Source organism: Mauremys mutica, chromosome 1, assembly GCF_020497125.1.
Source record: "Mauremys mutica isolate MM-2020 ecotype Southern chromosome 1, ASM2049712v1, whole genome shotgun sequence".
NCBI classification, from domain to species: Eukaryota; Metazoa; Chordata; order Testudines; family Geoemydidae; genus Mauremys; species Mauremys mutica.
The window spans coordinates 129,864,122-129,890,329 of NC_059072.1; the positions used below are offsets into that span (position 1 = coordinate 129,864,122).

The window sequence follows — 26,208 nt, forward strand, 5'->3', positions numbered from 1 at the left end:
TGGAGTCTCTAGTTAAACCCAAAAAACAAATAAAGATAGCGGTATGGAATGTTCAAACAATGTATGAAACAGGGAGAACAGCATTAGTAACAAAGGAAATGAGAAAATATGGTATTAACATCCTTGGGATCAGTGAGATGAGGTGGACGGACACTGGTATGTTAACACTGGACTCTGGTGAGACAATTTTTTATTAGAGGACGCACAGATGGATATCACCATGAAGGGGTGGGCATCCTTGTCGACAAACAGACGAGAAAGAGTTTGTTAGGATGGAGTCCTGTTACCTCCAGAATAGTAAGAGCGAGATTCTTCTCCAGATATGCGAAGACCACCATCATCCAATGTTATGCACCTACTGAACAAGCCAAGGAAGAGGAAAAAGACTTGTTCTATATCAGACTTCAGGAAGAGATACTTAAGACCCCATGCCACGACATCCTGATTTTGATGGGCGACTTCAACGCTAAAGTCGGTTCCAATAACGACGGGTATGAAGCATGTATGGGGCGGGAAGGAGTTGGAGAGAGAAATGATAATGGTCAACGATTTGTAGATTTATGTCTTGAAAATGGACTGGTGATAGGTGGAACAATTTTCCAACACAAGACAATACACAAGTTGACGTGGATATCACCGGATGGGAAAACCAGGAACCAAATTGATCACATTGCGATCAATCGAAAGTGGAGAGGGTCGTTGTTGGACACCAGAGTATCAAGAAGTGCAGATGTAGGTGGCGATCATCACCTTGTATTGAGTAAGCTTCAGATAAAACTGAGAAAGACGAAGAAAGTTTATGGGCAACAAATTTTTGACTCAAGGAAGTTGAAAGAACCGTCGGTAAAGGCACAGTTCATATCTACCAGAATCTCGAAAAAGTTTCAACTTCTAAATGATTTGCAAACTGGTAATATAAACACTATTTGTGACAACGTTGAGAAGGTATATGCGGAGGCCAGCAAAACAGTGCTTGGCTATAAGAGAAGAGAGCGGAAAGTATGGATTTCAGATCATACATACAAACTCATTGAGGAGAGGAAGATAGCAAAATTACGTATGCTGACTGGAAGTGGTGAACAACAGAAAGCTGCAAATGAAGAATACAGGGAGAAAAACAAGGCTGTGAAGAGAAGTGTTTGGTAATATAATCCCTTTTATCTTTTCGGTCTGTCAAGAGAGGCACAGTCAGCAGCCGTGCGGGGCGACACAAGAACTGTGTATAGAATCACGAGGACTTTGACAGGAGGGTTCAGCAATAGGTCAACAGCAGTTAGAGGAAAGGATGGGAGAATATTGATAGAAGAGAAAGAACAAATTAATCGATGGGCAGAGCATTTTAGAGAGACTCTAAATAGACCAAATCCTGAAGAGGTAGTTGAAATAGAGGAAACGAGTTTTCAGATGGAGGTAGAACAAGGGCCTATCACAGAGCGAGAGATAGAAGAGGCCATTAGACAGACAAAAGAAAATAGGGCACCAGGCGAAGATAGAATAACCGCAGAAATGCTAAAAGCCGACCTGAATATGAGTGCCGGGATTCTAGAGGAGCTATTCAACAAGGCATGGGAAGAAGAGAAAGTACCTGAAGCATGGAAGAAAGGTATCATTGTGAAATTACCAAAGAAGGGTGATTTGTCTGTGTGTGATAATTGGAGAGGTATAAACCTGTTATCAGTGCTCGGGAAGGTTTTCTGCAGAGTCCTGTTACAGAGAATAAGACAAGCAGTAGAAGAGGTCCTGAGGGAAGAACAAACAGGATTTAGGAGTGGGAGAGGATGCGTTGATCAGATATTTGTATTATGTATGATAATGGAACAATCCCTTGAATGGAACTCGCCACTGTTCATTAACTACCTTGATTTCGAGAAGGCATTTGATAGCGTCCACCATCCATCTCTCTGGAATATCCTAAAAACATATGGATTCCCTCCGAAAGTTATTAACATCCTCAAAGATATGTATGCTGATAATAAGTGTTGTGTTCGCCTTGAAGGACAGTGGAGCGAGTGGTTCCATGTGAGAACGGGAGTTAGACAAGGATGTGTTATTTCGCCCATCCTATTTCTTGTGGTTATAGACTGGGTGATGCGGAAAGCCACCGAAGATAGGCCAAGAGGGATCTCATGGGGACCCTCTGGTCATATTGAAGATTGTGACTTTGCGGATGACATCACCCTGATTTCAAGCTCTCAGATGGACCTCCAAGAGAAGACTGATAGAGTAGGTATAGCAGCAAGGTGCGTGGGACTTAATATCCACGCCGGTAAGAGCAAAACAATGAAAGTAAAAACAGCCAGCTCGACGACGACAGTAGTATGTGACGTAGAATTGGAGGAGGTGAACGATTTTAAATATCTTGGTAGTTACATATCGGCTGATGGTAATATTCAGAAGGAGATATCTACCAGAATCGGTCTTGCAGCAACTGCATTCTATAGACTTCAGAACATTTGGAGGTCGGCCATCTTGCAAATGAAAACCAAGGTAGAGATCTACAGGTCGAACGTCCGCTCTGTGTTGCTTTATGCGGCGGAAACATGGAGGACCAACAAGAAGATAGAAAGTCAGCTTCGGGGTTTTGAAGGAAGGTGTCTTTGGTGATACGCTGCAGCCAGTGTATGTTAAGAATTTGCCTATGTTGAAGTGAGCCGATTAACGGGCATTAACAACATAGTGGATGAAGCCAAACAACGAAGATGGAGATGGTTGGGGCATGTGTTGAGAATGGGTGCTGATAGACACCCTCATATTGCCCTACGATGGACACCACAAGGAAGGAGGAGGAGAGGTAGACCATTGGGGACGTGGCGAAGGACCATTGAAGAGGAAATGAAAGGCATGGGAATGAAGTGGGATGAAATTTGCTGCCTCGCTCAAGAACTAAATGAATGGAGGAGAATGGTTGACGCCTTATGCTCCACTGGGAGTGAATAAGAGGAAGAATCTTTAGGAAATAAAATTAAAATGTTCCATCAAAGTAGTTCTTTGCATATAAATCTCCTGGCTTTTAAAAATATGAAAAAAAAACATGCATGTTCCTTTTAACATGCAAAAGGATATGGCAGGTATACATTTGGAGAACCACATTTCTGTTTGAATCACTATACAATTCAAACATGTAAAGCTACAGATATGAGTGTAGTGACCAGAATGTGCACCTAGGGAAACCTATACTCATGTTTACTGAAATGGGCTATGTGGTTTTTAAAAAGCTATACCTTTCCCTGCTCCCTCCAATTCAACAAGATGAATTTATTTCCATGTGCAGATATTCAGCTACAGACATTCTGATGCATAGGCAGGATAAATTACACATGGTGCACTTGAGGAAAATGCCCCACTGTACATGGCTCTGATTCAGGAAGGTACTCAAGAGTGCCTAATTTTAAGCATTCATGTCAATGGGACTACTTACGTGCATGCTTAACTTTCAGCACTGAAGTACCTTGCTGACTTGAAGCCAATATGCAGTGGACTTAAAACTTCATTTCTCAGTCAATTTCAAAGTAGCAAAGCTCATACTTCCTTATGTGGGATAGAGACAGCACAAGCCAGGTCTGGTTTGATGGGAAAGGAGGAGAGAGATTATTCAGTCTCTCTGTCAAATCAGTCCTTGGCTTATCCACCAGGAATGTTCCAGCAAGGATGCTAGTTGTGGTGATGTTTTTGTGGTGATGTTAAGTACATGGACATCTACTTAATGGGAACTTCCTTAATCTTAAATTGATTTAAGATTTCCACTTTAGATTCATGTAAATGATTGCAAATGTAGGTCTCAAGTTTCCCACCAAATTATTTGGTAAATCAGAACAGGAAAAAAGCTCACCTCCCCAACTGGTCTTCATTATCTGACAGTTTTCCTCCCATCATTAAAATAAAAGCAGCAGCAGCTTATTTAAGTACATGCTGCGCACAATTAGATACACAGTTCTAATATATTTGGTCAAATTCTGCATTGCCTTATGTTCTCCCCTCCACCCCATCCCACTATTGACTTCAGTGGAGTTGTATCTGGGTGTGAGTACAAAATCTGGGCATTAGAGAGCTAATTCTTCTAAAACAAATCCCTCCAGTAGTCCAGTTTAAACAAGCATGTATTATCTGTAGAAAGTCCTTGTAAAAAGAGACAGTCTGACTCTCCCCGTAAGAGGATACCACAGCTTAAGTTGAACCACCTCAGAGTTTTTCAAACAAACAAATTGGCACACTGAAGCGTTCTGCAAGTAGAGACCATTGACATCGCAGTACAAGCACTTGGACTGAGATACAACAATGCAATATTCTTCTGAGTTCATTAGTGCAAGTTTCCACATGTGAACCCCACACGGAATGCTGCACATTTAAAAATGTAAACAACGTAGAAGTCTCAATTCTGATCAGCACCCCAGCCTCTGCTCACCCTCTCCCGCTCTTCATATAAATGGATTGGATTTCCCTTTATAGCTCACAATACCTTCCAATATCCATCCTACTGGAGACCACAAGCAAGTTTCTTCACCAACAGGAAGAGCCAAAGGAATAGCTACCAAAATTCCTAGGTACCTAGAATAAAGCTCAAGGTATCAGCTGGGTTAATATTTATGCAAAAGTTAGTGCACCTGACCCAATGGTCAATTCCAATCGTCTGAGGATCATTCAGAATTTTTTAAAAAATACTTTGCTCGAAAGCTTCCTTGGGTATCTTCAATTACTAGAAAGGTACAGCGAGAACTCCAAACTTCATGGTTTCCCTTAGAGCTGAAACTGAGAGAGGCTCCAACAGTCAAGCTGAAATGCAGCATGGGCAAGAATCACTCAAAACTTCATGAAAAGTATGGGATTTAAAACTAGAATATTTTTAGCCTGCATCTCTTGGTAGAAACTGACTGTAACAGAGCAGTAAACCCATCTGTCCCTTATGAAGAGTTATTACACCAATGCTGAGCCCTAGTACTTCAATGCAGGAGTCCCTCAGTATCCTTTGTGAGGAGAGGTAAGATTTAAGATCTGATCTTTGGAGCGGCTCCTGAAACTCCCATTAAAAGTCAATGGGAATAGCAGATTGGTAACACATCCCAAGATCAGATCCATTGTGAGCTCCGCTAGTTCAGGCTGTTGAACTCAAACACTGCACAGGAGTCAGGAAGAGTTAAGAAGATCATATGTTGCCCTTCAGTTCATGCAAACTGTTTTTAAAATGAATGCATACTATCCCTTTCTAATTGCCAAAGGAGCTAAGGAGATACAAAAATACAGGATGCTAATATAAAATGATTTGGTTAAGAATATCTTAAAATTTGACATTCACAGTGGTTAATACTAAAGTATTAAATGCATGCCACGCAAAAGAGGAGGTATGTAGAAATCATACTGAGAAGACCGGCTTACCTAACACGAACACAGCATGAACAATTAATACAGCAGGGGAAACATTTCTAATGATAAATATTCCATTTCTTATAGATTGTGTCCCAGTCCCCCCTTGACAATGTTTAAATGCTTTCTTACTAGCAAATAATATAAATATATATATATATATATATATATAAATGATTTGTATACTGTGATATTAACTATACACTGAAAGTATTGCAAGGATACAGGATTCATTTACAGTAAAACTAGCAATTTATGGTTAAATTTATAGTTTATAAATATGTTGTCTATATTATATGTGGTATAAAAATATTTGACATTTTGTGGGCACTAAATCAAAACAATTTTTAAGGGACTAAAATAATTCAGGTATATGCATATTACCATTGTCAATTACATGAGAATTGGGCTGACTTAGTACAAAATGGAATCCCAAGACATCAGCTGAATAAAGAAACCCAAAACATAACATGGCACTGCAAGACAAGGCTAATAAAAAACGTAGAGGATGAATTTTCATTAGCTCAATTCTAGAAGTACTTTAAACAAGGAAATCTGATTTAACAAAATGGCTCTGGGGGGGGGGGGGGGAAGCAGGAGTGGAAAATGCAAAAAAATTAAAGACATTTTTAAAAGTGTACCCAACAAAATTATTGAACTTCCAGCAATGGAGAAAGTTTAAAAATGGGGGGAGTGATGCAAATGTAGGCAAAAAAAAAAATACAGATGCACTTTAATTTTTAAAAAGTGTGTGACAATATATTCTAATATTTCATTATATTTGTACACACACATATAATAAAATATTATAACATATATATTCACTGCTACGATTACTGTATTCCTGTAGAAAACATAAAGCCCTTTGTGTATGGTTAATATCTGTCCTGACTGTTTCTTCAAGTTTAACTTTCATTGCTGGCCCTCCATAGTTAATGTAGAGGTTATTTGGCTACTTCCAAGTATCTATGGTATGCTGCTCTGAGACGGACGTCTTTTTTTTATTATTTTTAAAACTTTTTTGGTATTGATGAACCCCACACTTTGCCTCACTGGACAGTGACACGTCCTGGTCCTTCCATTTTCTCATGTGCTCTGTCACTTCACTGGATTAAGGCATGTTTTTTTGTTCCATTTGCAAAAATAAAAATTTTGTACAAATTTCTATTCTTTTATACAAAAATTTCTTCTTATGGCACAAGCAGCAGATGCTGTTTAAGAAAATATATAAATATCCTTTTTTCTTCTGTACAAATATCTCTAGTATTCCCCACTCCATTTCATAACTTTTAACTGTACACTGTCCTGCCTCCTCCCTCTCCAATAGCTCCTTCCCCCCTCCCTGGTATGGACAATTTGTATTTACACTTTCGTAGTGGAGGCAGTTAAGGAAGGGGGTGGAGGGGCCCTCATGAGGAGTCCGTGCAGGGGGATGGAGGCGGTGGGTAGAGGTGATGGGAATAGCTCCGTTCTGTGTACGGGGAGGGCGGACAGCTTTCATAGTTCTCCTCCGCCGAGAGGTACTGGCTCCTTGGCGTCGGTGGAGGGGGCACAGGCTCGGAATCATAGTTCAAGTCACTGGTGTAGCCCTTAGTCACCGCTGTTGTGACCCGCCGGCTGGGGGCATAGTCGCTGTCACAAACATCCGTGCTGCAGGGCGTGGTGGGAGGTGCAAAATGCCGGTAGCTGTATGGTCTGTAGCTATGTAAGGGAATTCATAGGACAGATGTCAGCGCTTAAAGAGAAACTATAAGCCAAAGACTCAGATAACGGAAGACAGGCCAGATATATTGCCTCATGAAGGGAATACTCATTAGCAGAGCTGTGATTTGTCAGAGTGCTGGCAGCTCCAAAACAAGGCCAAAAAAACCACCCCAAAAATTTTCAGAATTTTCGCAAATGGAAAAGTTGGAAATTAATTCATTTCATGTCAAAAGAAATGCTTTGTTTCGCTTTTGGAGATCTTTAAATCCCCTTGATAATGTAGCTTTGCAAGAAAAGTAATGCGCCATTCACAAAACCAAGGAGGTGGCGCACCAGATTATACCCAGTAGCCTAGAGGTTAAGGCAATCACTTGGGATGTGGAAGAGCCAGATTCCAATCCCTGCTCTGGAGCAGGGACTGGAACCCATGTCTCCCCTCCACCAGCTCCTTGTTTTTGTGAATGGTGTCCAAGTCCCCTAGTGAATCTAGGCATCAAAATTGAAACGTTTCTTTTCAGAAATGTCAAAATAAACAGTTTTGATGTCTTAATTTTTTTCTTCAACTGAAACCATTTGCCAAAATCAGCATCAATTGGTTAAATGTTTCAGTTGACCTGAGTCTGCACTTCTCAGTAAAAAATTTCAATTAAAATATGTTGCCCAGCTCTACTAATAAGCCATCACAAAGCCTCAACCCTGGTCAAACTGGTACAAAAGGGGTGGGATTTGGGGGGTTTTAGAGGTTGGGGGAAAACAGAGTGTGTGGAGATGTTCTATTTCCAGTATCCTCTGCTGATTAATTTGGCACTGGATCAGAGTCCACAGACAGAAAAGCTAGCTCATGTGACTGTTTTACTGCAGCCAGGAGAAACATCTCCCTGAGCAGCTAACGTAGCTGCAGTTCCCATGTGCTGCTATCAGAAAGCAGCTCTGTAGTGGGTGCAAGAAAATAAATCAAGTTGCACATATAGAGGAGAGCGACTTCTATTGCCCAAGACACTGAGGCTGTAGCAGCCACAATTGCCAGTGCCTCTGCCCCAAAATCAGAATGCCAATTCCTCTAGGTCAGTGGTTCTCAACCTTTCCAGACAATTGTACCCCTTTTCAGGAGTCTGATTGGTCTTGCGTACTCCCAAGTTTCACCTCATTTAAAAACAGACATAAAAATACAAAAGTGTGACAGCACAATACTACTGAAAAATTGCTTCATTTCTCATTTTGTCTGTCTGAAATTTTAGTTTGTACTGACTTCGCTAGTGCATTTTATGTAGCCTGTTGTAAAACTAGGCAAATATCTAGATGAGTTGATGTATCCGCTGGAAGATCTCTGCGCACCCCCAGTGGTACACATACCCCTGGTTGAGAACCACTGCTCTAAGTCAATGTCAGAATGACAGGAAAGACAAGATGACCAGAAGTAGCAATAGGATATATTTTTGATTGGGAGAGAGAGTTCTAGAAATATCAAACCCAGCACTACACGCTCAGTATCATTAATGAGATTCAAATGTCACATCAGCTAACAATGATCAGAGTTATCCAAGCCGGTGCCAAGCTTTGATGTTGGTTTGCTTTCTAAGCTGCCAGTCCCTTTTATAGGCTTTTCATAAGGCCAGAAGGGACCACTATGAACATCTAGTCTGACTTTCATAGAACACTGGCCATATCTTCTGTTAAAGGAGAATAGATGATTTTTGAGCCCCAATAACTTCATTATCCACAAGCCCATTAGGAAGAACTTGTGTATCTCTATCAAAAACAACTCCCTCTGGTAGTCGACCAGTGCTGCTTCTGTGTCTTGGGTTGGGTGGGGGGCATGCCCTATCGCCTTGGAAAGAGGCTCCTTCTCTTTCATTTGTGGTAAAAACCCAAATAAATTAAAACAAAATCATTACAGCAAAGAGACTGAACATTCACCTTTGGGAATTATTACATTACCTAAAAACAATGGGCAAAAGCTTACAAGTCTATAAACAACAACAGTGAAATAGGCCTTTAAAAAAGGAAATATGTAAAAGTTTAACAGTGAAACCCCCCTTTAGCCCTCCCCCGAAAAGAAAACAAATAAGAAAAGGGGGTAAAAAAGGATTTAAAAATTTAAATATAGATGCATGTAAAGAAAATCAGAAACTCCTCATTGTGGAATCAGAAATAATTATGTTGTGCCCTAGAGCTAGGCTATGTATCCATGTTATCTATGTAACATTAGACTCTCTTCTTTCTTTTTCCTTTCCTAGGATTTGCCTGTCATCTTTCTCAAGACGGCGAGGCCCAAATGATATATTGCGTGCCAAACAAATTATTCATGCAGGAAATTTAAAACAGCATAAGACATATTCTTCTAGAGTGAATGGCTCTCTCGTTATCTTTCTGGTGTAAATGATTTTCAGTAATAGAAGTAATGAGACACCAAGCTTATGCAAAACTTAAATAAGTTTTGGACAAAAACTGAGTGATGTCCCTCAATGATACATGTTTGAGAGGAATGCTGCTAACATATTTTTGCACTCTGTCTTAAATTTTTGGCCCCAATCCTTCAGACACTTATGCACATGCTTTAATGGGACGACCTTTTCAGGGCCAACATACCAGGCAGATCGGACCTGGGGTAAAGATCTGCCAACTGAATGCTGAAGGCATCTCACAGTCCAAGTATGACTTCCTGGAGAAAATGGCAAAGACCAACATCGATGTTCTCACCCATGTCGCAAATGAAGAAAAGACCCGTTGCTACAAAATCCATGGCTGTAAACTCATAGCCAGCAATTAATCGCCCAAAATGGGGCCTGGCAATTTACATCAAGCAGGAGATCAACAAATATGTGGTTCCACCTCCTACAGCGCACAAAGGAACAACTACCATCTCTGTGTGCATTGGCAAGCTAACTATCATTAATGTATACAAACCACCTGGTACACCATGCCTCAGCCAGCTCTGCAGAATGTGCAGGATCCTGCTTATTTGTGGGCAACTTTAAGAGTCACTACACACAAAAGACGGTTACTCACTGTTGTAACTGTTGTTCTTCGAGATGTGTTGCTCATATCCATTCCAGTTAGGTGTGCGTGCGCCGCGTGCACGTTCGTTGGAAGATTTTTACCCTAGCAACACTCGGTGGGTCGGCTGGGCGCCCCCTGGAGTGGCGCCGCTATAGCGCCGAATATATACCCCTGCCGACCCATCCGCTCCTCAGTTCCTTCTTGCCAGCTACTCCGACAGTGGGGAAGGAGGGCGGGTCTGGAATGGATATGAGCAACACATCTCGAAGAACAACAGTTACAACAGTGAGTAACCGTCTTTTCTTCTTCGAGTGATTGCTCATATGCATTCCAGTTAGGTGATTCCCAAGCCTTACGTAGGCGGTGGGGTCGGAGTGAGATATTGCAGAATGCAAACTGCTGAGCCAAAGGCTGCATCATCTCTGGACTGTTGAACCAATGAGGCAAAGGTGTGGACCGAGGACCAGGTAGTTGCACGACATATCCCCTGGAAGGGTAAGCAAGCCAGGAAGGCAGCAGAAGAAGCCTGAGCCCTGGTGGAATGTGCAGTAAGGTGGCTCGATGGAACATGGGCCAAGTCACAGGAGGTGCGGATGCACGACGTCGCCCAAGATGAAATCCTCTGGGAGGAGACAGGTAGGCCCTTCGTCCGGTCTGCCAGTACGACGAAGAGTTGGGGCGTTACAAAAGGGTTTTGTCCGCTCGAGATAGAATGCGAGCGCCCTACGGACGTCTAGGCAGGGCAAATGTGCTCCCCTCGCGATGAGTGTAGCTTCGGAAAGAAGACCGGAAGGAAGATATCCTGGTTGATATGAAAGGTCGACAGCACCTTGGGGAGGAAGGCCGGACGTGGTCACAACTGCACCGTGCCCTTGAGAAACACAGTATACCGTGGGTCCACCTTGAGAGCCTGAAGCTCGTCTGGCCGATGCAAAGGCTACAAGGAAAAACTGTCTTCCAGGACAGGTATATCAGCGAGCATGTTGTCAGTGGCTCGAATGGGGCAGTCCTAAGACTGGTTAGAACCAGGCTGAAGACCCAGGTTTTGGCCGGGCGGTGAACTTGGGGGTACAAACGCTCCAAGCCCTTGAGGAACCTAGAAACCACAGGTTGTGAGAATATGGTGCGGCCACTCTCCCCTGGGTGGAAGGCAGAGATGGCTGCCAAGTGTACCCTTAATGATGACCGTGCCAGGCGCTGCTGTTTGAGAGACCAGAGGTAGTCCAAGATGGAGTGGGTCGGAACCTCGGTGAGAGAAACATTGTGCGTTTCGTAGCAGCAGGAGAAACCCTTCCACTTGGCCAGATACGTTAACGGAGTGGAAGGTTTCCTACCACCCAGGAGAATCCTGTAGAACCGAGGAAGAACAACGTAACTTGGATCAGTTTAGCCACGCAGCAGCCATGCTGTGAGGTGCAGGGACTGCAGGTCTGGGTGGTAAAGTTTGCCGTGATCCTGCGTTATGAGGTCTGGGCAAAGAGGCAGGGGAATCGGGTTGGCTACTGACAGGTCTAGCAACATGGTGTACCAGTGCTGCCTGGAGCGATCATGATCAGGTGCGCTCTGTCCCTGCGGAGTTTTAGCAGGACCCTGTGAACCAGCGGGAACGGTGGAAAAGCGTACATCAGACAGCTCGTCCACGGCATCAGAAAAGCCTCCAAGATCAAGCCCGGGGAGAGGCCTTCGAATGAGCAGAACTTCTCTCTCTTTCTGTTCTCGCAAGAGCGAAGAGGACTATGCAGGGAAAGCCCCACTTCCGGAAAACGGAATGGATAACGTCCAGAGGAATCGACCATTTGAGAGACAGGAAGGATCTGCTGTGGCGATCCGCCAGAGTGTTCCGGACCCCTGGGAGAAAGAACGCTACCAGGTCTATCGATTGGGCTGTGCAGAAGTCCCGGAGTTGGATAGCTCCCTGCAAAGAGGGAAGGACCGTGCTCCTCCGTGCTTGTTTAGGTAACACATGGCCGTTGTGTTGTCTGTGAACACTGAGACACAACGGCCTTGCAGGTGCTGCTGAAACGCCTGGTACACAAGGCAGACTGCTCTCAGCTCCCGGACATTGATGTGCAAGGCCAGCTCTTGAGCCGACCGAAGGCCTTGAGTGCGAAACTGACCCAGGTGAGCCCCCCAGCCGAGAGATGGGGCGTCCGTCATGAGGGACACCGAGGGGTGAGGTGGATGGAACAGCATCCCTGCACACACCAGGGAGGGCATCAACCCCCAGTCGGGGGAGCCTAGGACACTCGGGGGGATCGAGGCGACCATGACTATGCTGTCTCTGCTCGGGTGGTACACCGAGGTGAGCCACGATTGAAGTGGACGGAGGCGAAGCCTGGCATGTTTGGTTACGAACGTGCAGGGAGCCATGTGACCCAGGAAACCTAGGCAAGTGCGAGCCAAAGTTGTCGGAAAGGTCCGTAGACCTTGTATAATTGTTACCATCGCGTGAAACCGAGGCTGAGGTAAGCAGGCTCTGGCGAGACTGGAGGCCAGGATGGCCCCAATGAATTCTATTCCCTGTGTGGGAATCAGAGTGGATTTCTCTATATGGATCATAAGGCCTAGACGCAGGAATAGGTCCTTGTCGACGCCCACATGACTGGTAACTTGGGCCCTGGTGGTCCCTCGAATGAGCCAATCGTCTAGATACGGAGAACGTGTATCCGACGGTGGCAGAGAGAGGCGGCGACTACAGCCATGCACTTTGAATACACTTGGGGCTGTATAGAGGCCAACCGGGAGGACCGTAAACTGGAAATGATGACGGTTGGCCACAAACCGGAGGTACCTTCTGTGTGGAGGATAAATGGCGATGTGAAAATACGCGCCCTTCATATCGAGGGCGGCATACCAGTCTCCGGGATCCAAGGATGGGATGACGGTCCCCATGGATACCATGCGGAACTTCAGGTGTATCATGAACTTGTTGAGTTCCCGCAGGTCTAGGATAGGTCTGAGACCTCCCTTCGCCTTGGGGATTAGGAATTAGTGGGAGCAGAACCCTTTGTCCCTTTCGTCCTTTGGTACCTCCTCTATAGCTCCGACGGTGAGGAGCGTCCGCCCCTCTTACAAGAGGAATTGCTCGTGAGAGGGGTCCCTAAGAGGGACGAGGATGGATAGGCTTTTGCCCCATTGGTGGTTAGAAGGACCCTGATTTTGCCTTTGGGGTCCTGACTGACGCCTACGACTGCCTCAGCGACGCCTGCTGGCAAAGTCCTGTCTTTGTCTAGGTGCAGGGTAAGGGCGGTGAGGCTGGGGCGGAAAGGTCGGCGCTGAGTCACCGGCGTGTGCATGCCGAGAGGGAGCGCATAGTGACCTTGCTGTCCTTTACGCTTTGCAGCCTAGGATCAGGTTTTTTTGTTTTTTTGGGGGGGGAGAACAGGCCTTTGCCATTGAAGGGCAAGTCCTGTATAGCATGCAGCAGCTGCAAGGGAAGGCTCGATAACTGGAGCCATGAAATGCGCCTCGTGGCAACACCCGAGGCCAGAGTCGTGGCTGCGGAGTCAGCTACATCCAACAAGGCCTGGAGGGAAGCTCTCGCCACCTTCTTCCCTTTTTCCAGGAGGGAAGCAAACTCTTGACGGGAGTTCTTAGGAACAGACTCCGTAAATTTGCCCACCGCCGCCCATAGTAGCGGCTAAGCAGGGCTTGCTGGTTTGCTACGCAAAGTTGCAGGGCCCCTGCCGAGTACATCTTACGGCCCAGTAAGTCCATTCGCCTAGCCTCCTTGGATTTAGGGGCTGGTGCCAGCTGGCCATGGCTGTCCGTCTCATTGACGGACTGGACGACAAGGGAGCTGGGGGGAAGATGTACATATAGGTACCCGTAGCCCCTGGAGGATACCATGTACATGCGTTCGACTTCCGTGCCCGAGGGCAGGATAGTAGCTTGAGACTGTCAGATGGTATCCACATTGGCCTTGATCGTCGGAATGAACGGTAGGGCCACTCTAGTGGGGGCATCAGCCGACAGAATGTCTACGACCGGATCCCGTATCTCCAAGACTTCCTCCACTTGGAGATTCATATTGAGTGCCACCCGTCTCAGGAGGTCCCAAGTCGATTAGAGGAGGGCCCGAGGAGTACCGCTCCTGCCCGCGCCTCATCTGGGGAGGAGGAAGAAGAAAGGCTGGGGACAAGCGGGTCCTGTGTGGGCTCGCGCTCCTGGATGACCTCCTGATCCGGTGGGATGTGGGAGTCCGGTGGCTGAACTGGGGCTTCCTCCATACCGGTCGGAGGTGGGTGGCTAACTGTCACCTCTGACACCCAGAGCAAGATGGGATCGCAGCTAGGCCTTTGGCCTGATGGCACGCCCAGGATGTACAGGGTGACCACTGATGGGGTCAGGGTCCTGGGCCTGGGGCACCTGGAAGACTCTGCTGTGCACATCCGAATCACAGTCCTGCGCGTATAAACTGCCTGTGCAGGACAACACTGATGCATGTCTGGATGGCCATGGAGGAGCTAAAAAGCCCTGGGCAGAGTCTCCCTCTCTAGCTGACGTCGCTCGACGCGGCACTGGGGATCGGTACCGGGAGGCATACCGGTACCGGGAGCGAGAATGGGACCTGCGACCAGAGCAGTGCCGGGAGGTCGACCGAGATCTCGAGGCTCAACGTCGGGAGTGGCGACGGGAGTTCGGTGCCTGGAGCGGTGCCGGGAGCTGGATCGGCGCCGAATGTACCGGGCCGGCGAACGGGACGCTGATCGGTGCCGCGAGTACGACCGGTATCGAAATGGAGAACGGTGCCGGGACTGCGAGCGGCATCGGCACCTGGATTGGCGACGGAACCGAGAACATCTGCGGGACCACGATCGTGAAGGGTGCCGCTCTGCGGTGCCGACGCAGGGTGGTCTGATCAAGGCAGGCTTGCCGATCGACTATATAACCCGCACCGGCGGTGCCGGGGGTTGAGGCAGCGCAGGCACTGTCATTGCAATCAACTCCCTCGACGTGGAAATGTCTCCGGCGTGGAGGGAATAGTGAGCTCAACCACGGCTCGCACCGGGGAGCGTTCAGGTACCGGACTCGACGGCTCTTGCGTGGCCGGAGTCGACGGTGCCGATATTGTCGGTGCCGCGGCAGGTATCGGAGCCGGGCGGTCCAACTTAGTATAGCGCTCGGGCTGCAGAGCAGGCGGCTCTGATGCAGCTTAATAGTGAGCACAACCACGGCTCGTACCGGGGAGCTTTCCGGCACTGGACTCGACGGCTCTTGCGTGGCCGGAGTTGATGGTGCCGATATTGTCGGTGCCACGGCAGGTATCGGTGCCGGGCGGTCTGACTTAGTATAGCGCTCAGGCTGTGGAGCAGGCGGCTCGGACGCAGCAGGAGTCTTGTGCCTCTTCATCCTCCAGGAGAGGGATCCGTGCCGAGCAGACGTCGGTACCGGCGATCCGGTGCCGAGGGAGCGCTTCTTGAAGACTGACCAGCACTCGGTGCCGAGAGCAGAGGAGTAAGAGCTGCCTCCCTCAGGAGCTGCTTGAGACGAAAGTCTCGCTCCCCTATTATTCTCGGCCTAAAGGCCTTACAAATGCGGCACTTATCTGTTAGGTGAGATTCCTCGAGGCACTTAGGAGAGGATCTCTTGTCAGCATCGGCTTGTGGCCGGCCGAGCACGGTTTGAAACCCTGTGAACCGGGCATAGTACCTGGCACCGGGTGCGGGGAAGGGGATAATCCCCGAACCCCTGTGAACTATATACACTAACTATACTACAAACGAATAAAGTTAACTACAACTATATAAATCTGAACTAGGTATACAAGAATTAACTAGAGAAACTACGAGTAGGTAGGGAAGTGGAGGTCAGCTAAGCCGCGCTCCACTGTTCCAACGACCGACACGGACGGTAAGAAGGAACTGAGGAGCGGATGGGTCGGCAGGGGTATATATTCGGCGCTATAGCGGCGCCACTCCAGGGGGTGCCCAGCCGACCCACCGAGTGTTGCTAGGGTAAAAATCTTCCGACGAACGTGCATGCGGCGCGCACACACCTAACTGGAATGCATGAGCAATCACTCGAAGAAGAATGAGGCCATGCTGCAAACAATCTTCCAGGCAAAGAACTGACAAACCGGACTTCAGCAAATGATATACCCCTCCTTTTTGATGCGAAACAGCAGGTCACTTTCCAGTCTGCAAGATGGGGCAGAGGATATTGCCCTGACCTGACGTTCATCTCTAAAGATGATACAGGGCACACCAACACCCCATGCCATGGATCATCCTCAATGACTTCCTGAACACTCAAGACAGACTCATAATGGAATTCAAATCCCAGTTCTCTACTCAAAACCTGCGCCAGGCTGGAACTTTAAAAAAGCAGTCTGGGCCAATTTCACTATGATTGTGGAAAACACCATCTCCCGCATTCCCCCCTTCTGACCATTTTACTGCGCTCCTAATCTCTGCCACAAAGAACAACATTCTCCAGGGACACAGGTATACTCCTGGCTGGATTGCAAAGAGCCACAAGCTCCTCCACAAATACGATGAGCGTAAAGACCCAAAAACTGGAAAAGCCCTCCTGGCGTCACGGGCTGCAGCAAGGCAGAAATGGTGGCTTGAATGTGTAGAAGGTCTAAACTTAACACGCTGGAGCAGACATGCCTGTAACACTTGCAGGCTACAAATCCCACACACGCTATTAGGCCACAGGTGAAAACCAATGCCATCGCTGCTAAATGTTTGTGGACTTCAAAACAGCCAGCAAACAGACAGTAGTGCAGACAAGTCCAGCATCAGCTTCAGCAGGTGATGTCCACAGGCGCGCCATTGTCCCAATGGTCTGGGCCATTCAGAAGTAAGGAGATTGATACAGACAGTGCAGCCAAAAAACTGGGAAAAGCAGCAGGAAAAGATGGTATCTATCCTGTGTTCTTGTATAACGTGGATCCACTGCCATGGAAATGGATGATGCAGCTTTTCACCAACATCCTGGAGACCAGTGAAATCCCCCGAGTGTGGAGAGAAGCCATGGTCATTTCCTAAAGCCTCTACTGTGACTTTCTGTATTAGCAAACGTGGAACTTCCAGCTATCCGTTGAGATACAGTCATGGCATGTGAACTTAAATGCACCAAAGACTACCCAGAACTTCCCATCCAGCAGGTTATGGATAACATATCCTACCACCACCTGAAATAGCGAAAACCACTGTGGACCACATGTGACCATCTCATGTCTCTGGAGCCAGCCAGGGAATGGCAAAGTGTCTGGACCTCATCTACCATTCCAAACAAACACAGTCATACTGACCCAACAAGCCGCCCTCTCAGTTTTGACCCACCTTGCAAACTTTGGACCACACTGACCTGCACCCTAACAACCCACGGAAGACGTGGCTACTTGATTAACAAAGACTCCCCGTCATGTGACTGTGCTGAGAACATCCAAACCATCCACCGCATCATAGCGCAGCCCCCCCAATATGGATTCAAAGGTAAACTGGATGATAACCGTAACATCATGGGGGTGTGGAGTTGAAACGGCTTAGGGACTTACAATTGCATCTATAGCATGTTGCTCTGCAGATGGCATGTGTGAGACAGAGAGAGTGGAACTATGCATGAGATTTAAATTAAGCATCTGTATAACTGTTTGCAGGATCAGGGCCTTAGACTGTAAACTCTAGGGCGAAGACGGTCTTTTATTCTTCGTTTGTACAGCAATTAGTACAATGAGGCTTTGATCCAGATTGAGGCTATTGTACTAATAAATACCTGTAGGATCTATGAGTGGAAGGACTGTTTGAAGAATAACCAAATTCCATGGTGTAATGTGAGCGTTCAGTAGCTGGTGATGGTGGAGGGTTCAAAATCTAAAAAAATTAAAGAGAGGCATCTTTTTAAACAGCCACAACGAAATTAAAGAGGAAGAAAAAATTAAATACAGCCATGATGATATTCCTATCCAATATTAAAGAAAACACTAGTTTGTAGTTTACACCTTTCCTTCTTGTTAAGGCAAAGCTCAGTGCTGCACCTAGACAAAGCCATGGCCCCTTCCCCAGCGTAAATTCCTCTCTATAACCTCAACATCCTGTGAACCTCGCTTGTATCCATTTCTATCTAGGCTATCACTAAGCTTTCCTCCTAAGGAGCTGACGACTGTTGCTATTTTGAAGCACTTAATGCTGAAAAGTAAACCCAAACCAGGCAATTCAATACTAGATTGTCATCAGGTACACACACTGCTATCCTAGGCAAGCTGGCTGATAACCGCCATAACCAGCTCACAGTCACCAGATACTGTGCTGTTTCCAGTATTGTTATTTTGCTGCCCCTTGTTCTTTATATGACTGAACAGATTCTGGCTCTTAGAGGAAAGAGGATATTTCAACTGTAGTGAAATAAACATCCTAGGGGGAGTACGTTATGGGGCCTCTGACATCACGGTCAGCAGTTCAAATTCAGCCCACACTGATAACAGTTCAGTTTATCACCACCTTGTTATGTGGGTTATAGATACAGAGGTTGGTAGTATTAGTTGCTACTGGAGGCAAGATGACTTAGGATCTAGACTGTAAACTCTTTTGGACATTGTCTTTTTGTTCTGTGTTTGTAAGCCACTAACACAATGGGGTCCTGGGTCCATGACTGCAGCTCCTAGGCGCTATGTTAACATAAATAACAACAATGTGTTTACTAGCATGAAAGCCACCGCTGCAACTGGTTCTCCTGCAAAAACTGTGGATAGTAGACTCCCCTTTAGTGATGATCCCTCCATGCCAAGTTGGAGGTGCCTCAGTGGGGTCAAAGGGGAGAAGTTTTCTCTGCCTATGCTGTACCTGTTCTATAGTTTGGGGGTTTTACAGTCTCTAGGACAATCAGTCCAACACCTTTCACCAGCACTAAATCCATTAACTTTTTTAGTTTAGCAAGACATTCCTCTGCAGCTTTGGAAGAGGGCATGCTGTACACACACTTCTTCCCAATTCACCCACTCCATATTCAAACAAACAGATTTGCTAGACTAGAAATCTAAAATAAAGCCCTTGCCAAACAGCTAACCCCAGACATGCGCACTGCTACTGGACTGAAAGATACCCACACCTGGAAGTGTGACTTACTGGAGGGAAGTAAGTGCCCTTGGTACTCGAAGAACTACTGGAGGATGCCCCCGTGACATGGGCTCTGTCGTAGGGAGGCCCGCTACTTCCGGCCATAATGCTGAGGGAGCTGATCACAGATTTACGAGACATTCCTAAAGAAGACGACAGACACTATGTATATCAATATTAAAATCTTTAAAGAAAAACTGAAGAAGGGATGGGGGTTAAGGCTAAAATATCTCTCTACAGGATACAGGTACTATAAACACGACAAAAAAAAAAAGAAAGCTGTCTGCATTAAACAATCCTAGTCTCCTTGATGGAAAAGCGAAATGAAGTTACTCAGGGGATAAACATGCTGGCTTAACGTTCTAGCCACTGAATTCAGGAACCTGGCATGGGGCTGCACGAAAGCTTGTGCAAAGAGAAACGGATTCCTTTCACTTGAATGGCTTTGAAAGGCTTAAGAGAGAAGGTACTTCAGCCCTCTCTCTATACTCAAGAATAAAACATTAAACTGATTTTGCCTGTCTCATGCGTGCGAGAGGAAAGAGGTTTTGTTCTTTCTTTTCCACACAGCGAGTTTTTGCAACAAAGTGAAAGGAGACTAGGAGGGAGGCCTGGCAGAAGACGCATGTGAATGCATTCCGGACTACAGCGAAAATTCTGCTCAAAGCTCCCTCTTATGAAAAGCAGCTTATCGCAGGAAGGCAAAAGGGGCTGATGCATTGATATATTGCCATAACAGGCCTGCAAAAAGCATTTACAGGCAACTCTTTTGTTCCAGTTGGATCAGAATAAAGCAGCAAGAATATGGATTTTATTAAAAAGACTTGGCACTGACTAATGAAAGCTTATTATTTGTAAAGAAACAGATATGGGAGTCTTGCACATTAATTAAGACTAAGTGCACATTTGTGACCTAACCTTAGTTTCGTATCTCATCGGACAGATAAGGTTACAACTTATGGCTAATGTTTGCACAATGCTGTTTAAGAGGGTTTACAGAAATGAGGCTATAATTACTCCTGGTCATTAAAGACCCCATCGAATTCTCCACAAGTACACAATACAGGGCATTTATCCCCGAGACAGGACAATTCCCAATCAACATGAGTGACTATATTCTGTCTAAATTCCTGTTGATTTAATTCTCTCTCTATCTCCTGAGCCTACAGTGCTGTGTAGAATTGCTGGTGTCATTACACTGGCCCCAGAAGAGGATGAATTTCAGTAGTAAAAGAAGTGATCCCTAGGTATGCGTAGATACAGTTACTTGTAGTTCTGCTGCTTGTGGATGACACTGTTAGAAATCAAACAACAATTGAGTAATACAATTTAGAGCATTCAATCCTGTCTTCCGAGGGGCAGGTGCCCCGAACTATATATCTGGTACAAACACCTACTTTGCTGGTGAGCATGTGCAGGAGCTTGCATTATAACTATATAGTGCCATTAAGAGGCAGGATAAGGAAACCAATGTAGTTTCAAAATGCTTAGACACCTTCTTACTTACCTGGGAGAGACCCTGACAGAGAGCTTGGGTGAGGCACATAACCAAGTGGTACGGAGGCTGGTCCATGCACCACATAGTCATTAGTCATTGTTTCCCCATCCCCCTTCATGCGTGGGCACAGCACCCTCTGGCAGATAAAGTACATTGCTCCAACCACAAAAACGGTGAGGATCACTCCAATGATCGAGCCTATGGTATTGTTGGCTTGTGGTGCTGGCTCCTCTGTTGTGTCTAAATGAGGAGAGGGAAATCAGATTCTGTAACATTCATGCCATTCTCCCCAAAAGAAAAACTGGAAGCCTATGCTACTGAGCTTCCAAGCCACTTACAATAGCCTTCTAATTAAACATGCAGTGTGAACAAACGCCATCTAGGCACTAGGATGACATTTTTACCTGTAATTAAGGAAAGCTACTTTTCACCAAGTGGCATATGAACCTAGGGCAAAAGCCAGTGTTATAATTAATACCATTAACTCCACCTCCTCTGCTGTCTAGGGGTTTATTATTCATGGCCTAGCATACACTGATGCTAAATAGGAGAACCATGGAAGCAATGATCAACTGTGTCTGGTGGCATTTCCAAAGACACCTAACCTGCCCCATGTGCACTTCCAACTGATGGTAACAGCTACACCTGATCATCTGTCCTAGAAGTATCATCTCTGCAAGGCAGTGCCACCCTGAATTGTTATTACAAGCCCATCAGCAGTCAGACATGGATGCCATTCCTGAAGGCACTGAACTGTAAGCAGTGATATTTCTCAGAACAATGGACAACAACCTGACTATGCCTTGAGACTCTGGGAAGACGAGAAGGTATCAAAGCATTTACCTACTCTATTCAGGGTCTTATATTACACCCATCTCCATGGTATCTAAGTGGCTACTCTTCAATCCACATATCCTTGTTCCCTGAAGTCTGCGCCAACCCTTTAGCCAATTTCTTTGGCTCCCATATCTAATGAATCTACAGAGATGAGAAAATAAGAACCTGTCCACATTGGAAGCAGAAGAGAACTAGCTACAACCTTATCCCAGTGAATACATTGACCTAACTTCCCTCCTCCCTCATTACAAACAGTAGACAAGATAGGAAATGGGCTCAGGTCAGTGTAACATGCTGTTATGTGCACATTTGTGATAGTGCCTTCTGGTGTCTGGACCATAGGGAGGATAAGGCACCTACTATTACTGCCAACAAAGGGAGATCTCACTTATCTCTGAAGTAGATTCAGGAGCTAAAGAATTATGGGTCAATTCTGGGTTTACATTTGTGTGTTTTTATTCATTAACTGTGTCTGTCATGTGCAGTACATCAATTGGTTATAATAGGTGAGATGATTTCCCATTTAAAATTTCTAACAACATAACAATGATGCAGGTGAACTTTAAGGCTGAAATCTACTCTGTTTGGCTGTAGCTTTTTTCCTAGGGACCTGGAGTCTTTCAAGGCAGGCAGGCACAAAGGATATTATATTCCATAAACCATAATCTGCAACTATAAACCAATCAGAGAATTACATAGGCTTTAGGCACAAAGGAAACTTTTTAGCATATTTCTATGTGCAGCGATAGGAGCACTCTTAAAGTACCTCTTGTGAATTCTATGGCTGAAGCAGAACAGATTGGTTACCACGGCCTCAGGACATTCTGAAGAGATTCTTATAGTACAGAAGAATGCTTCCATCCACGCATACAAACATATTATTAAGCAAGATTTTCAAAAAAAAAATTAAAAAATGTTTAAAATATAAGGGACAGAATTTAACTGTTTTGAATCTGAGACACTTATCAGAATAATAGATTTTTCACTCCAAAAAGAGCTACATGTCAATTACCTTCCCATGATCCCCATGCATTAATTATTGGGCAACAGGTGAGGCAGGAACACCCACCTTAAAATTAATGCACGTGGCTTTAATATTGAGAGCGAATCCTAACTCACTGAGGAGTGAAACAACCATCTTCACTTGCTGCAACCATGTCTCTGATCTCAGATTTTACACTTACAGCATCCTTGCTCATCTGAGCTGTCACTGCAGTCCAAGTTGTGATCACATTTCTTGTTTTTCCCAATGCACTGGCCACTGGCGCAGCGGAACTGATCGGTTAAACAAAGCACTGGAGGGGGGAAAAATGTCCAGAAATGTTCAATGTCAGATACTCAAGAAAACAAAGACAGGTGATCAGGTTCTGTAGGAGGGTAATACAGTGATAACCTGAGAATGTTATTTCCTATTTGCAGGGTAATAAATATGGTATCCTGGGCTGAATGAACTCAGAGGCAGAAGGCCATGGTGTTTATCCTGGGTTTATTTCCTATACAATTAACAGGAAGCACACAAGTTATAATTACTATTAACTTTATCCATTAAAAATCTGAATTTTGAATGAGAGAAAAGAATTAAGTTACAAAAACTTATCAAGCTGCTAAAAGATAGTTACTACTTTTCAAAGAGGTCACAAATTCCTTCCAGCACTCTCAACAGACCCTTACTCTTCCTAACATATCTTTCTACTGTGTATAGTCATTGTATGGTTATCCAGAAAACTAAACTGAACAAATACCTGCCCTCTGGGTAATAATGGCTGTCAACTGATAAGAGTACATTTCATATACGGTATGGTTGTGAAAACACTGTACAGTGATTATGTAAACAACAATCAATAAGAGTGCAAGGAATTGTAGGACTAGGGTGACAGAGTGACAATATCTTGGCATATCACGAACAAACCTGATAGAATTAAGACAAACTTAATTCAATAAAGTTAAACCTTATTGAATTAGAGTTAATACCTTTGGGGTACATTCTATTAAAAATGCAATGATGTATATGCTATTGTAGAACTGAATGTATCTTGTCTAGTAGGGAGGGGGGATGCTAGCAAACGTCCTCTGTTATCAGCTTTGAAAGCCGTTGGGGAGATATGCATACACTAGTTCATATTGGACTCTCAGGACCAACAGACAAAGAAAAGACTTTTGGATTAAAAAAACCCCAAAACGGCTGACTCAGGGGCCTTCTTCCTGATCCAGCAAATGGACAGGACTCCTGGTTCATGGAGGGCCCCAATCCTCAAGGGAGGAATGGCAGGCCTTGCCCTACTGAGGCCTCATAAACCTGTGTGGTTGTTCTGAAATGAAGCTCTGATGAACTTGTAACCTCAAGGAAACCTCTAGGGTGGGGTGATGCCTGGTAAGCTTATTAGCAGGTATGCAGGCTCTTTTATTGTTTTTAATAGGATTTCTCTGTAACGCTTTTTACCTTAAGAATAAAGTAGGCTCGCTTAGAAACAACTGTGTGATAACTTAAATCTATAGCAATCACTTTGTCTGTCTCTGAAGAGGAAGCAAGCAGATTGTCCTTGCTGGAAATGATATAGTGAAGGTAGGGAACTGTGCAGCCTGAAAACACACCAGGCAGAATGGAGTAAGACGTGAGTCTCTGCCCAGAAAGGCAACATCTAGGGAGCTGGAAGCTAAGAGTTGGGTGCCCTTGCTGAACCACTGAGGGGAAATACAGGTACAGCTGCCCTGAATAGTGACATATCGGAAATAAAATTCTTATTTTCATTAGTAACCGGTGAGCTTTCTTTCTCACACTAATCAGACAGGACAACATCATATCAGTATGATGTTTTTTAAACCACCTGAAACTTTGCAGCCAGAAGTTTCTCATCCCAGAAATAAGTTATGAACAGAATCAGAATTTAATGATGTGAAAGACTGACTCGCTTGGCAGTACTGGTAGTGGATATGGAAACTTTCATTCCAAATCAGTCAGCTTGTTGAAATCTGGCCTAGGTCATTAGTTTCCTAAATCATTCCCAACTGAAGGCTGGCTTGGGACCTGTATTCTTAGCCCTCGTCATAGCAACTGACTTTAAAAGCAGTCCCTTTAGATTCAGAAGTTTTTAAGGCCTCAGAAGAGGAAAATGATTGAATGGATGTGGAAAAATGGCTATCCCCTCATGCTCAGAAGTAGCCCCTCCAGGCCAAGGCTGAGACATACTGGCAGGGCAGTCAGATGGAGGAGGACAGCTTGCCTATGTTGCACTTGTTTTACTGACATAGGACTTCAGACTCCAAGCAACTTTCAACCAACATGAAAATTCATTTAATTTAGAGAGAAAACCTCTAAGACCACAAAAATTGGAGGCTGTTCACATTTGGCACGGTAGTATCACTTCTCCCCATAACCAGCTCTGCATGCTGCCTTTTGTTGGAGTTCGCAGGTGAAGGACATCTCCAAAACACACTCATCCGTCTGCATTCTAACCCATCCACACCCACTTTAAATTCCACTGTAGTCAGATATTATATCATAAATGAATACAAATCTAATTTTCCCACAGTTTCCATTAATCAGTAAGAGGTATTTGAACAGCTATCTCAACATACAATTAAACACAAAACTAAGACCAATGCTTTGAGATTTTTAGAGCTTGAAATAAAACAATATCTCATTCTTAAATAGCATCAGTAGATCTCAAAAGTGCTTTACAAAGGAGGTCAGTTTCATTATCCCCATTTTACAGCTGGAGAAACTGAGACAGAGGTGAAATGACTTGCCCACGCTCACACAGCAAACAAGTGGCAGAGCTGGGAATCACATCAAGATCCTCTGGCTCCTAATCTAGTGCTCTATCAACCAGAGGCCAGGTATTTAGGTGCCTAACTCCCAAGCATCCACTATACCTTCACAGTTCTTCTCATCTGAGTTGTCCTGGCAATTTGCCTCTCCATTGCACCGGAGGGTGCTGTCTATGCACTGTCCGCTTTCACACTGGAACTGGGAGTCTGAACAGACAGGGCAGTTCTTTTCATCACTATGGTCTTCGCATTCAGTGAATCCATCACAGCGCCAGGCCACTGGGATGCAGTCAATCTCCCCCGTGAAACAGGTGAACTGCTGAGGGGAGCATGTTGGGGGTTCTTTAAATTAAAAAAAAAACAAACCCAAAGGAACACGTCAATAATCCATGCCTACAAGCAGCACATCTTAAAGGAGTTGGGTTCTCCTACCTCTCTATTTGACAAACATACCCCATGCAAGGTATTTCCCACCCCCCTCAGTGATTTGAACAGCTCTGAGCGTCATATATCAGAGTGCAGGCTCATGTAACTGGAGTAGAATCTGGAACGAAGAGAGGATGAACAAACACATGCATGCAAAATTCAAAGGACAATACTCCACCCTCTCCACCCTTTCCAACAGCACAGTATACCCTTCCCTTGTACTTCATTAAGTCTTCAAAGGTTTTCACTTGAAGTCAACACACGAAGAGTGTTTCTCTTCCTCTTTCCCCCTATCCCGCAATCCCACTGTGTACACAAAAAATGGCTCGCTTTCTTTTTAATGTTCAATAATTGTATAGAAAACATTAAAAGGATATAATGTGCTGCAGATGGATGTGCTGTGACTCAATGTCTAGTTATGTGCCCTCTATAACTGTGTTCAGTCAAACTTGTTTTAAAAAGACAAAAAAATTGCTCCATCAAGTCAACTCCTGCTACCTCCACACAGCTGTTAGCAGTTATTTAACATTTACTACAGTAACTGTTAATCTT

At 45.1% G+C, this 26,208-nt stretch overlaps 1 protein-coding gene across 5 annotated transcripts in view; it reads right to left on the reverse strand.

Moving 5' to 3' along the window:
• Positions 1-2,859: 2,859 nt before the first annotated feature.
• LRP6 (LDL receptor related protein 6) overlaps positions 2,860-26,208 on the reverse strand; it is a 202,933-nt gene continuing 179,584 nt past the window's right edge. For all 5 annotated transcript variants that reach the window (XM_045000135.1, XM_045000134.1, XM_045000132.1 and 2 more), the window contains 6 exons: positions 25,336-25,572; positions 22,647-22,757; positions 20,635-20,865; positions 19,137-19,270; positions 17,788-17,885; positions 2,860-7,059 (listed from right to left, as the gene is read on the reverse strand). In XM_045000135.1, the coding sequence (XP_044856070.1) occupies positions 6,768-7,059; positions 17,788-17,885; positions 19,137-19,270; positions 20,635-20,865; positions 22,647-22,757; positions 25,336-25,572 (1,103 nt within the window). In that variant the 3' untranslated portion in view covers positions 2,860-6,767. The remainder of the gene's footprint in view (positions 7,060-17,787; positions 17,886-19,136; positions 19,271-20,634; positions 20,866-22,646; positions 22,758-25,335; positions 25,573-26,208) is intronic.